General features: G+C 40.8%; 1 protein-coding gene across 1 annotated transcript in view; it reads right to left on the bottom strand.

Moving 5' to 3' along the window:
* LOC145445195 (sialate:O-sulfotransferase 2-like) overlaps positions 1-13,299 on the bottom strand; it is a 35,097-nt gene extending 21,798 nt beyond the window's left edge. Inside the window, exons 1-4 of the mRNA XM_080323357.1 lie at positions 11,618-13,299; positions 10,502-10,590; positions 10,267-10,381; positions 454-635 (exon numbers count right to left, since the gene is read on the bottom strand). Of these exons, the coding sequence (XP_080179483.1) occupies positions 454-635; positions 10,267-10,381; positions 10,502-10,590; positions 11,618-11,700 (469 nt within the window). The 5' untranslated portion in view covers positions 11,701-13,299. The remainder of the gene's footprint in view (positions 1-453; positions 636-10,266; positions 10,382-10,501; positions 10,591-11,617) is intronic.
* Between the last annotated feature and the right edge of the window lie 1,296 nt (positions 13,300-14,595).

Here is a 14,595-nt window from a genome sequence, read left to right as displayed (position 1 = left end):
AGGTTAGAAGCCACTGGATTAAAGCCACTGCTTGTGGTACTGCCGGTGTCTTATAAATACAGTAAATGCAAAACGAGGTGTTCCCAGTCTCGTTATACGTCACACATTCGATTGTATCAAAATATGCTGTAGAGAGGGTATACGAGTGTGTTTACCTTCCCCGTACGACAGGATCAATGATTGGACAATTTCTAGACTGATAATTTCTCGATTTTTATTTCTTTGCGTCTATAAATAATAAATTGTTGTTATTGTTTGTTATGGCCAAGGATTATAAGCAATGCACTGCCTTGTTGCCCAACGGGTCAAGCTACCTCTGTCTGGTATGGATATATGTATAAAGAGCTTACCGATGCGACAAGTGTAATTGAACAACAAAAATATATTCGCGGAAACATTTTCCATTTTAAGAAATATTCCGAGATGCAGTTAGTAAAAGTCTATGATACATACCTTTTTGACATCCTGACAATATCTTGTATATTTTGTAGCTTTCAAACGATTTGCATTTGAACGCGAGATCCCATCTATACTCGACCAATATCGAATTTTTCCGACACCATAGTAAACCTTCAATCTTGTCGCCGCAAATGCAGGTTTGATACCTTGTGTTCACGCCAGCGTAAAGTCCATGCCTGAGACAAAAAATTATATCAGGTGGGTGGAATGACTTCGCCGATTTCAAGGGCGTTTCGTTCGTTACCTCTCTCTTAGCGAAAAGATTGTGTATTTCCACCCGTGTACAGCCCCACCGATGCTATACAAGCAGTTTACACTCATGGCACATGAAACCAGAATCTACCTTGGACTTATACAAATTATACATGCACGTAGGAGTTATAACCGTGATATAATTCGTTTACCACCCTTTTCGGCGCTTGGGACAAAGTCGAGAACCTCTGTAGGGTTCAGGTTCGTGTGAACGCGAACGTTTTTGGAAGGTTCTGTCAGTGTGCACGCGAACGTGAACCTATGACTTCACGTTACGTCATCTTGCCAATTCCAAATCCACGTTTTAGTGAGGTGATATATTGATGTGTACACGATACCTAGCGACGACTCAGGCCACATTATGCCACAATTTCGAAGTACATACTGACTTTTTAAACGATGCAAAATATATCAACTGGAGCGATCAAACGCAATAAAAATCCTATAATATCAATATCTTCCGTCACTTCGCCGGCAATTGTTTAACGGTCTAGGCCAGGCCGGGTAATGTATTCGGCTTCTAACTATTGCTACATTGATATTGAGAAGAGTGTGAAAATGGTTTCTATACAATTGTATTGTATATTCATATTGAAATGAACCCGAATATTGTCGACTGACACTCGTCAGGGGTAATCGTCAGCAACCGGTGGATAATTGGAAGGAACATTGTATATCAACAATCGCATCACAAAATATGACGTCACCAGCACGAAATTAGATCTCTAATATGAGAGCGTTCAATGTACTATTTTAAAATGGTACACGAACTCCTTTTGTAGACAAAGCTTGGGCTGACGCATTTTGATAAAGGTCGACTCCAAGGCACACAGATGAAAGTGTGAGCGGCCCCTTCCGATGACACGAAATCTGTCGTCTCGATAATTTTTCGCACAAGCAGGATTATCCATCTTGCTACCAGCATTACCCCATAAACAAGTTATACAGTATCAAACACCCCAATCGCACGGATTTGGTTTTCATGATACACAAAACATATCAAATTAAGATGGATCCCGTACTCCTGATAACTTTATCCAACTTGCTATCAATATGACCCCATACACTAGTTATACAGTATCCAACACCCCAATAGCACGGATTTCATTTTTATGATACAAAAAAAAACATATCGAATCAAGATGAATCCCGTACTCCTGATAAATATCACATTAGACAGCGATGCATTCTTTATATTACATAAATTTCCTTCATTAGTTGAATAAGCATCACTTGCTGACTATGTAGCAGTGATGAGCGGATAGTGTTTTTCGAGACTCCGAATCCCTCCGACAACTTTAGTGTCTGAGGAAAACTCCCTCCGACTCCGAAGAGCTCAATCCCAGACTCCGAGATACTCCGATTAATCTCGTCAAGTATCCGAAACATAATTAACTATACAGACAATGCTCAACGAAAATGCCTCGCTAGATCACTAGGTTATGATAGCTCGTGGCCAATCATACCATTTTAACCATATATCATTAGAGTGGCAAGCATGGTACGCTTGGTAATGTGTTTTAATAAATAAATGTGATAATATGGTTGGCCTTACAGTATTGTCTGTACTCTCTAGTCCCCAATTGCAGTGCAGATGGCTGATTTTTATGCACTTGGCAATCATTTTTGCATGTTACCCGTCGTATTACAACTTTACAAGGTGTCAACTCTCTGTGTTTTGGTTTGTAATCATAATCAATAGTGTATTCTGGTCAGACCTATCCAAAGATATCGGAGACAAAAGTTACAATACTCCGAAATTCTCCGAAAAAATATCTGTAGTAAACTCCGACTCCGCTCCGACGGTCACAAAATCGGCAAAACTCCGCTCCGAATCCACTCCGACTCCGCTCCGATGCTCATCACTGCTATGTAGTGTATTTCGTTCCTGATGTTGTGTGATTGTGGTCAAGATCACAGCAGAGAGCCACTAAATATTTGCAAACGGAAATCTTAATATTTCGAGCAAACACTTGTAACAAAGCAAGTAAAATTTGTTAGATTGGCAAGGTGTATGCTTTTTTTTGTTTTGGGGTATTCATGGTGTTTGTCGACTACTATGGTCATTTACACCAGGCCGATATTCTTCTTATTTTCCGTAACTGCCGACTTATACCACGGCCCACCTCTAGGCTTTTGTAAGACACCGATGACGCGGATGAGGTGGCGAGGAGGAGCAAGGTGTATGCTCGTTTAGTGTTGATTTTTTATGCTATTTTTTATAGAGTGGTCCGAAGGAATTTCAACCAAAGATGTTACAATGACGTGAAAAATTGTAATATATGAAAAAGGTTCACAGGGCAAAACCTACCAAAGTTTGTTCGTGAACGTGAAACTCTAAATTTCTGAGGCTCCAAGCTCCGGAGCTCATTGATACCGCTGCTCCGGCTCCAACTCCGGCTCGGTAAACTATCGAATAATTCAGTCATGTAGTCAATAACTACCGTTGCGCCGGGGGCAGTCGCGCCGAACCGTCATTTTGTGTGGGTATACACAGTCCTGGGACGTCTTAATTAATACCGGCGCTGCGCTTGATCATATCAAGCCATACTGTTGACTGTAATCTTGAAATCGTGGGATTGTTCAAGTGTAACTGCGGCAAGCGCAACATGAGCGCATGTCGTTACCAGAAAATCGCTTATTACCAAACACCCAATGGGTTGGAATTCGATGTCGATGGGCTCGTTACGATGCAGTCCGTCCGGTGTCGATCAAGGTTACAGGAATATAGAAAGTTTTCCATCAAGAGAACCGAAGAAATGTAGAACTAGTGCCACAAAGAATCTGGTGTGCAGTGCACAGTGTCAGGAACGAATTAAACTATACACTGTCATTGCGTGAATACGACTGTTTCAAGAAGAAAAGAATAAATGCCCAGAACAGATTATTACATACGGGAAAGCGCGTATTCAATCACCGATTCCTCTTTATTATATCCAACACAAGAGAGAGAGAGAGAGAGAGAGAGACATTCCATATCAATGGGGTTATTACCTATAGCTCGCGTGGCAAAAACTGTTCGCGGACTATAGTGGCGTACTGGGATGCGTTTCTCTATTTACGTTCGTAGATCCTTACTGCAAAACACGATCATGCGCAGAATTGAATTCATATTCGCAATCGCAGGCACCCACAATAACACCCTGTTGAATTTCGCCGTATGATTAAAACCTATCACCAGGCCGTGTTATTTTTGGCATATGCCAAAACTGCCAAAAATAACTTATTTTTGGCATTTTTCGATTTTTATTTTTGGCAGTTTTGGCATCGTCCTCTAAATAGATAGTTTCAGCCTCGAATTAGTCACAAAAACGCTTTATTTGGGCTAGTTTGTCAACAGACACCACAAAATGTGCAGCATCCACGTATAATCAGTGCCAACAAACAATAAGAAGAAGAAAAAACCTAACGATTTCATAGGTTATTAATATCAAACGAAACCACAAAATGTGCAGTATCCATCGGAATCGGTGCCTATAAGCAAAGAAAAGAAAGAAAAGCCTAACAAACACGCTCAACAGCTGATTGTTACAGCTGTTGAATAGACTTAAATCGTATGCACTGTAACAGTGCTTCCAAACTCAGGTCAGCTAAGTTTCTCCTAAATTCATTTGTCGCCCAGCGAATCTGGGAAATATCGGCTTCAACAGTAGCCGTTGAGGGAAAGATTGTTGCCAGTCATCTACAAAAGGTCTTCAGAGCTTCAAAATCTTTGGAGGGCCGAACCGACTTCTATGCATCATGAAAAGAGATCACTTCGCCAGTGCCATCGATCTCATCGCGGAAAGAATTTTCTTCCCGATCCTTTTCCAGGAGTTTCCTGTGTTGTCTCTCAACACTTTCTATATAGTAGCCCGACTATCATTTCTCCTTCAGTCTACCGATATGTTTTCGGAGGACTTTTGTCACTTCAGGTGGCTTTAATATTACCAACTCGCATGGAAGAGTCCTGGGAAGGTTAGCTTGTTTAAGAACATTGACGCAACAAGACTGTCTGGCAAAACGAGACTATGCAGCTCAGAAATAGCCAGACAGTTTGTTGCGTCACAATATTCAACTCGATCACAAATCGTGGTTGATTTTGGGGGTTCCAGTTCCATGAGCAGAATATAATTTATATTTTAATAATCAGTACTTCGGCAGCTTGTCATTGATACCCGTTTTATCAAATTTAGCGCTCGACAAGCCGGTCAAAAATGGCCGTAAAATTGCATTTGGACAAATGGAAAGTATGACGTAAACAAAATGCAGTCAGACGTTCAATCTCGCTGTGCCCACACCATTTAGGACACCATGCTTTCACCCCTAATGGGTGGGCTGGACCCAGATTAAGAAACCTGCCTTTCACAAACGCTCTTCTCGCTTGTAACGCGGTCCTGTTAAGACATCACCATGAACGAAATACACTATTTGGCAGGCCGTGTTATTTTTGGCATATGCCAAAAATTGCTTATTTTTGGCATTTTCAAATTTTTATTTTTGGCAGTTTTGGCATCTGGCTCCTGAAATGCCAAAAATAACACGGCCTGCCTATCACCGAAGAACGGGCATTTGCTCGTCTAACGCAGAGAGTAGACGACGTACGGTATCTCTGCGTGCGCCCCTCCAAATCGACTTGTGCAAGTGCAGCAAGGTCACGTTTATCCTCTGGTGTCGCTTCATTTAATTCAGTGATTCTCAAATTTTTCCCATCTCATAACACTAATTTGTTTCTTTTTACCACACGGCATACCACCACCTTGTTTTTCATGGTCGCACCACCTGAATTACTTATTTTACTGGAATTTACCGGTGTTTGTTGGTTATTCCTGTTCGTACTATACCGCAACACAAACGGATAGCAAGGAAGCACAAATTAATGAGATGATTGCAACTATTTCTTATGCAGAAGCTCGCTAATCTGAGGTACGACATTACTCACAGCACTCTTCGCGTATACCACCTAAGTAGCTTCTGTTGTTTACCACTGTGGTACACGTGCCACACTTTCAGAACTACTTACCAATTAGTCATGAGTAAGGCGATGTTCTTGACATTGCAAAAAAATCAAAATTAGGTCAAAATTGTACCGTTAGTCCAAAAGATGTCAAAATTGTTTGCAAAGTTGAAACTTTTTTGCTACCCGCAGTTCGTTTGTATTGTAGATTTTGTACTGTCGGTGAGCATATCATTTGACATTTCACAGCTTGTAGCCTACTTTATAGGCCTATACCAGTGGTTCCCAAACTTTTTCGGTGTGAGGGCCAAATTTATAATTTCAGAGTACGGTCGGGGCCGCACGAATACTACGGCTATGAAACGGACCCAAATGGTCATCATGGCTATTTCGGAGTAGTTTTATTGCCCTGGCGAGATTTCAAAACTGTACACTGTTTACTGCTACTTATCTGCTGCATTGGGTGTCCGTTGAGTGACTCAGCTTTTCTCGCCTAAACGCGCGAAGCGCGAGAAATTTCTTTAGTTTCATGTCTGAATCGGTCAATATGATCGGGAATTGCATGTATTGCTATCAATTTTCATCCTGTCTCTGTTAACGTAAGCTGATTTACCGGTAGAGCTGAGTGATGTGTGTTTGAAAAGGTATAGGCCCCCTCAATAGTAATTAAACATCTCCGGGGGTATACCCGTCGGCAGGAACGTAACAGCACTTCGTCAGGACCTCTGGCTCCCATAGGGTGATAAACTGACCCCGCATCACGTTGTTCGCTTTTGCCACGAAATTAAAGTTGTACTGTTTAGTGAGACAGCGCGAGGCGCGAATATTTCGATAATTCATGATAAAATCGGTGAATAAGATCGGGAATTGCATGGTTGTCCTCTTTGCCCACGTAATCAGATTTACCGGTAGAGCTGAGTGAGAGGTGTCTTTGAAACTGCAGACCCCGTAAAATGAAACATTATCGGGCGGGCGGACCCCTAGGTATGACTTCTTTACATGATGTTATTTCGTGACCTCCTGTCTGCTATATCAAAAAATGTAGAATTGCCCAAACCTACCAAACTGAAAGATCACACGATTTCAGATTGGTATTTCTTCACTGGCATATAATTTCCTTTCCTGCGGGATGGTATTTGTCTTGTGAGGTTCAGATTGCCAAGACAAGAACATTCGGCGCCAGTCATTTAGGCGCCTACATCTATTTTGTATATATAACGAAGTTTTTGGTATTTCGAAGTTTTTGGTCAGCATAAAAGCAGTCCTTAACGGCCGAGGCTTTCTCGCTGCCGATAGTTCTAACACACTTCTTGGAGTCACATGTTACATGGCCTAAAACTTTATATGTCTTGGTGCGTTGTGGTGCGGTCATGGCCAACGCTGATATGCCCATTTCTATAAATCTTGCGTATTTTTTCTTGGGGAAGAGTACCCAATAATCAAGATATGTGGCGAATTGAAATCGCGCATAGCACGAAAAATTTTTGAAAAAGTTTTATAAATTGTCTCAAAATACTCTATAATTTATGCTAATTCACGAAATAATTTTGGGCCCCCTTCGAGCTCGGCCCTCCTCAATTGGGGAAGGGGGGGGGGGGGGGGGGGCAGCAGTTACGGCCCTGACTATAGGACTACCAATTATGCTGCTTTTAGCCGGATAAGCAGTATGCATCTCGGCGTATTCAACCGTGAGTCATGTGTTGCACATCTAGTTATCATCGGGTTACCATACGTCCTCTTTTAAGATGATTTGTCCTATTTTTTGATTTTTTTTAAAGTGTCCTCGGAGGACGCCCAAATGTCTTCTTTATTGAGATTTTGTCTTCATTTTTGAGGATTTTGGTTACATATAGGGCCAAATTCGACTGATATTACATTAAGTCAGCACTGTAGGAACGCTACGGCGGCTATTTCGGGAGCTGGACCGGAAAATTGATCTTTTTTTCACCTGGTAATGTGAAAGAAAAACTGTATTTTCCGGGAGTTGAGCCTCATTTTCTTTTTTAGTCGAGCAGCCACGAAGTGGGAAAAATTTACTATTTTTTCAGGATTTTCCTCCGGTTTTGAAAGTTATCAATACCTATTTATATATATAGCTACTGCTCGTTCAACTGGAAAGTTATAGGGCACATTGCATTGAAACGGCAGTGACGCAACGTTAGCAGTCTATACTCACAACTTTCCTGCAATTCTATAATTAGAAACTACAGAGGCCAAGCCAAGCAAGAGTATTTTATGAATATAAATTTTATTTTTGTCATAAATCGATTTCTTAATATATTTTTGGGGCCGCAAGAAAGCTGTCTGAGGGCCGCACTTGGGAATCACTGGCCTATACCGTTGTAGACGGCCCATTGTCTGCTCATTGTGAATCGTAAACATTCAAATGAAACAAATAGGTTGACATGGTGTTATGCTCAACGTACCGCAATATCCCAACTGAAGCAAGACTGCGTGGGCATTGCATGGTTCTTATATCAAGAAGCACACGATGACAATTGTGATGTAGACACCATTGCCAGAATGAAGCGACACGGTTTGTCACCTGCAGTGTACGCACAACTTCAGTGTTGCCAGCCAACAACTGCTGCTGTTGAACGTTCTGTCTCCATTCTTGGTAAGATACTTAGTAAGGACAGACACTTTCTACCCGAGAATGTAGGAGAGTATATTTGGTCGTACTACAATTTTTTTTAGTTATTTCTACCATAATTTGCAATGTCACTACTGGAATTCTTCATAGGGCCAGATTTCTTTAAAATAAAGTTTTTCATGTAAAAATTTGTCAGTTTTTGAGACACAAAAAACTTTTTTTTCAGGCCAAAAACTTCGTAAGGAGAAACATTTCCAACCAAAAATGAATATAAGTAGTACAATTCTAACATTATGTGGGAAAACACATAATTTGCATACGTTAGTTCAAATGTGGTCAAAAGTAAGATTTTAACGGTAAAAAAATCTCAAAATGTTGATTTTGTAGGTCTAATCTTCCGTTTTTTAGGTAATAAAATCGCCCCACTCATGAGTTAATTTGCTCAGCTCACAGAAGCACCAGTCCCACTTTGTGAAATACATAGTGATCGATATTTTTCGAACCGCTCTATTTTTCATCAGTGTTGTGCTGATGATGGAATTGCGGGTATGACGAAAAAGTACGCCCCAGAATATAGTAATGCACGGCATATCTGGCATACCCATGTTTAGCGCGTTAAGCGTAGGCCACACGTACAATATTCACTAGCGACATCACTCGCGATAATCTCACTTTTTCACTAAGGCGAGTGTTACGTCATGATGGGGTGGGGAAAGGTTAACCGAGTACAGTACGTCTTTCTCGGAGCGAGAAACTGAGCCGGTACGGTACTTATTACAAAGCTTCAACATTGGGCATCATTCGAAAAGGTATTCCGCCGTACAAGCAAGATATGTTAGCCGACCGGGTGATATAGTAGAAGTTGAAAACAACAAAAAAATGCTATATGCACATTGCACGCACAGTCCAAGGCATTACTGACAGCTATTTGCAGAGGCAATACTTTCATTGGTAGTGGCATTCAATAAATGAACACATATTTCAGCAGTGAAATGCGGTATCATAGTGATTTATTCAACTGCGATTGGCTTGGTGTTGGTCAGTTGTGGAGAGCTTTGTAGGGCACTACGGCTGCTTGATGAACGAAGTGACCACGATGATCAAATCAGAAATCGGCGTAATAAAATATCCAGTAGAAGCCCTGATCCCTTCATATCAAGCATGAGTTGGGTCAGATTTTGTAATCTCCTCGTCCATCATTGCATGGCCCTTGTCGTTATCGATTTACATACCTTGTGTTCTAATTTAAACATTTGAATTCTTGTTGTTGCAAGAGCCAACATTTTCACCTATTTGAATGTCATAAGATTTGTTTTTGTTATTACAAATGCCACACAGGTCTGTATGCTACAATGTATCACCTACTAGGCTAGGTCCGTACACGGCGGAGGTTTCCGAACAACTGATCCCTATTTCACAGTAACTTTTTCTCCGCTGTGACGTAATACTGTCACAACAAGAATCACTAGCGAGCTCGCGAGTGAAACGCATCGGTAGCGTCTTGACTAGCGACCTTGCTAGCGACCCCTCTGGGACCTATTTTGGTTAACTATTTCGTAGGATATCCTACGAAATAGTTAGCCAAAATAGGTCCCAGAGGCGAGCCCATGGATACGCCGTCAATTTGTCTAAATATAACATCGTTGAAGCTAAATTCAACGGAACAGGTTGCGGCCTGTAAAAGTTCTACGAAAACGATGCGCGGGAATGACGGTGGCTGTACCTTGCCGCCGTAAAGCGCGCTGGCACAAATATATATAGTCTCTTGCAGAGGAACGTTTGTAAAGAGAGCTTAGAAACATGTCTGAATTCGACAAGTCCAGGTTTCGTATCTCACTAGCGAAAGCGAACGAATCGCGAACACATTCCGTACCGTACAACTCACGAACAGGTTCCAAGATGTCAATAAGCCATTTTTCCCAGCTGGTGTTGAGCAGACCCGATCATGGTTCATTTCAATATGAATATACTACTCAAGTATATTATAAGGGAAGCGCACACTTCAAGACATGTTCAGATTGTTCACCTTTTAGAGCATTCATCCAAACAGGATGTCTTGATATCCTTCGTGTTATCCAAATCGAGCTGCCGGTATGTGCTGTCAGGTTGCCGTATGGGCACAAAACATCCAAGATACTTGGCTATGGCAAGAAATGAAGGAAATGTCTATTCGGTATTGCGATATCGTAACATTAATAAAATCACGCGACTCATGGTATTTTTTTATCCCTACCAGTGAATTGAAATGAACCTTCATATACCTCTGCATCTCATAATAGTGTTATCCAATGATGGCTCTGTTTGATCTACCAATTGACTTGTCTTTGAAAAAGGACGTTTTATGGAAGTCCTGCAAAAAAGCACCATGGTGATGTAAAGTTTGCAAGGCCGCAAGACTCGTATACAAAGCGTTGAAAATAAGGCATACAGTCGACTTCGCTCAATTCAGACACCGGATAACCCGGACAACCGCTTCATTCAGTCAAAATGCACCGGAAATGAACAACAGTAAAATTGCGGGTAACTGGGACAATTCTTCGCTTAATTCGGACACAGGGTAGCAATTCTTGTGGTTAGGTTATGATGACACAATAAACAGGACTTCGTTCGTTTTAACACAAAATGAGTGATTATGGTGAAACAAAGTAGATCAGTCCATTAACAATCAACGATGAACTCCCATATGGCAGTGCCAGCTTTATAGTCGCTTTAGTACAGGGGTGTAAGGTTTCAACTGCTAAAACATCACAGAAATCCTGAACGAGATTGACATAATTTGCATCACGAGTGTGATTTCAGATTGGCCACTCCAGTTTCAATTATTTCAGTGATGTGCCTATAAAAACGATTCGCGCGTGTCTTAGGTAAATTCGTTCTCTGTATGCGTAGAATTAGGGTAGCCTATTCATATTTTATCTACACATAGTAGAAGCGTGTTTGAAGCTAACATGGTTATGATGATGTCAGCATTGCGTGTTCTGGAATTGAACCAAAAGTGGAATTAGTAAATCTATGAACAGAAAACTGCTCACAGATTTTAATTTCAATCCTGCTCCAAGAATCGGAACAATCGACTTTCATCTCTATAGTTTGACAAATTGACGTGATGACGTGATGTCATATGTACATATATACAATGTCACTAAAGGGTGCCACGTAGGCGACAGTAACAGCATGCATGTTGCAGATCTAAAGGTTGATTTTTTTCTAAATTTTACAAGTGATCCGCAATATTTCCGAACCTTCACTTCACTTCCAACAGTTTAGGAACTTTTTAAGAACCACTAACGAACAACTAGTCGGTCCGCGGACCAGCACCGGTCCGCGGACCGTAAATAGCCGACCACTGAATGAGAATATTCAGATAAGACACTTACCTGACGAAATACTGAAATAATATAATGCTTGAAAGCACCAGGAAAACTAGGAATGGGGTGGTATGCTTTATGTTCCTCGTCATTGCCGATGCGATTTTGATGTGTCTTTTGTACAATCTACTCGCACAAGGGTCCAAGCTGCGTATTTTTGAAGTACTCCTATGTCACCGTGGAAAGACTAATTCATTCTGTATGTATAGGTACAAGCAAGTAATAATCGGAGACAGAATACATAGTGTTTAACCTGTTCGGAAAATTACGTATGGACGATGCAAAACAAAGCAAAGTCAAAAATATTATAGAACCAGTGCACTGCGGTCAGTACAGTGATAGTAACCTGATCGGTTGCGCGAATCAAATATACTTAAATGGATTCTACTGAAGTCGTCAGTGTGATTTCAATCCAGGGATTTATGGATTTATGACGACGATATAATTCTGAGTCAGGTTCTGTTTTCGTGTAGAGCCCTTTTCGGTCCTTTAGACGTGAATACACAGTCTTGTCTGTAATAGTGTAGATGTGTCTGTCCTTATTGCCATTGGAAACGACCACATCAGGATGAAAGATTCAGCGAGCGCCAAGTACGGCGTTGGTAAACTACATATACACTGGACAATCTGATTATCACAACTAGGGATGCAGGTATAATAAAACATACAGATCGGCAACAAAACGGCATCAATAGGTAATCGGAAAATTTTGAAAAGAATCAATGCCTATCTTGGCATTACTTAGATTGATCAAGCAGAGGGTGTGATATTGACAGATATCTTTATCAAGTACATAATGCAGTTTATTGCATAACTTGGAAATTTATATCGTCAATTAGAAAAGACGTAAGTAAAAATATTGTAACCAGAGAGCATAATAAGGTATGACAAGACGAAGATGTCACAGATCTGCGATAGTCGTTTCAATTTATTCAATCGATGGTTTAATTTTTGCAACTTTTAAACGCATTTTGATAACATAAAATTAGTCTTCCATTTATTTATTTCAGAAGATGAGGTTTCGACATTCCTGTGACCACTCACTGGCCAATATATTTTATGTGGCCCGCGAAGAAAAGTGCTCGGTCAGAGGAATACTTCAGGGCCTGCCATTAAATCTTACTCTCATGGCCGGTTGAAATTTATTATCTTACCATTGAAGGTTAGTAATGTCTGCATGACCAACTCGCGGTCAAAATTATCACCAACAATGTTCGGCTTTGTTTGGGCGAACCGTCCATAGCAGTAGATTAGATCAAGAATGTTCAGTTCAGTGTATTAGAATTTCCCTGTCAAATACCACGATAATTGCAATACAATAAAAGCGTACGAATGCGTCGAAATGACATGGGTAAGTCTTACAATGGAACACTAAAACTGGTCTAAAGATACCAATAAAGATAAAGAATAAATTGTGAAGAGGCATGTATGCTCGATGAAATTGCAGAAAGATCAATAACAAAAAAGATCGAGCTTGATTTTACTCCTTTCATTAACTTTCTCACGAAGGCCTCGCCGATTTTGTAACCGGTATAAAATTGTTTTGTGTCATCAATAGTTATTGTATATGCAAAAGGACTTGGAATGTGAACGTACAGTGAATTGCAGCGGAAAATAGGACTCACTGATCGCTACCACCATTTCTACAAGCTCGCAGTTCATTACTTTGTTTCGAAGACATTCTCTCTGTCCAGGGCCTCAACAGCACTTCGTCAGCCCTCCCCCCCCCATTTATCCGAAACCCAAAATGATCCCTACCGGCTACCCACTTCACCAATCACCAAAGATCACTGAGGTGGAATACTGTAACACTAATGACGAGTAGGGGTCATAATGTGTAAATGAAATGACAGTCAAATACAATTTAACCAACCTCCTGAGTCGAGTATTGATTGTAACGTTCCAGTCGATTAATATTAGTCGATTTTTGCCAGTATGATAATTAGACGATCATTTTTAAAGAGAACAATTTAATTGGTTAATTTTGCTTCGACACTTTCATCACAATGCCTTGGAACTACTATTGGCTTCATCATCTAGTATCCCAAACATGTAGAAAATGTATATGGTGCTATGCATGTTTACTCAGACGGTAGAGATAGACTTACAGTATTATCATGGAGCATTGTCATAAATAATTAACCATTGACCGATGTGAAAATATTTATTTAGGTGCCATAGGACCAACTGAATCCATGGATGTCACTGAAATTACCTGGCCTAGAAGATTCTGCCTTCCATTTAACTGGTGGCCTACCTTCGCATTTTTTATAGCTAAGCTCTGTTCAACTTAGAACGCCCTTGCTCATGCTCATGTTATGCGATTTTACCTCATTTCCTCTCCGAGTTTACACGATCTGTTGCTATGGAACTATACTACCACGCTTCATTTAGAAGCATATTCTTGCTCGTTACTATTAATATATATCGGAGCCAGCTTGTCCATGACGAAGACCAGGGCAATGACAACACTTTACCATACCCGGTATTAAGCCCCTTTACTCCTTCCTAATGCGGTGAATACAATCGCCATGACTTTCGTATATACGATTCCTTAAAACAAAAGCGCACGCTTGAATGTTTACTGAAATGCTCTCGAATCCTGAATAGTATCCGCAACTCTCGTTTTATTTGTCGATTGGGGTTGGCTTCGTTGTGTATAGGGTTGTATTTAAAAGTAATGGTGTTTTAAAACACTTTGTTTAAAACAGTTATCGCCAATTCAAAATGGGTCGCCAACCACTTTTCAAATTTTATAGCGGCCACGGGCCCGAATATTTTCGGCTGACAATGGTCATGGGTAATCGTCAGCAACTAGTAGAGGATTAAAAATAGTACATTGGACGCTCTCGTGTTCGACATTTCATGCTGGTGACATCGTATTTTGTGCATCGTTTGTTGATATACGATGTTCTTTTGAATTTTCCCCGCATGCGGCCCGCGAGGTCATATTTTGTGGCCCGCAACCCGATTTCAAATTTCGGAAA

This window comes from Botryllus schlosseri, chromosome 8, assembly GCF_051294905.1.
Source record: "Botryllus schlosseri isolate E-star chromosome 8, Bs_hap1, whole genome shotgun sequence".
NCBI lineage: Eukaryota > Metazoa > Chordata > Ascidiacea > Stolidobranchia > Styelidae > Botryllus > Botryllus schlosseri.
This window is presented reverse-complemented; position numbering and strand designations above follow the sequence as displayed.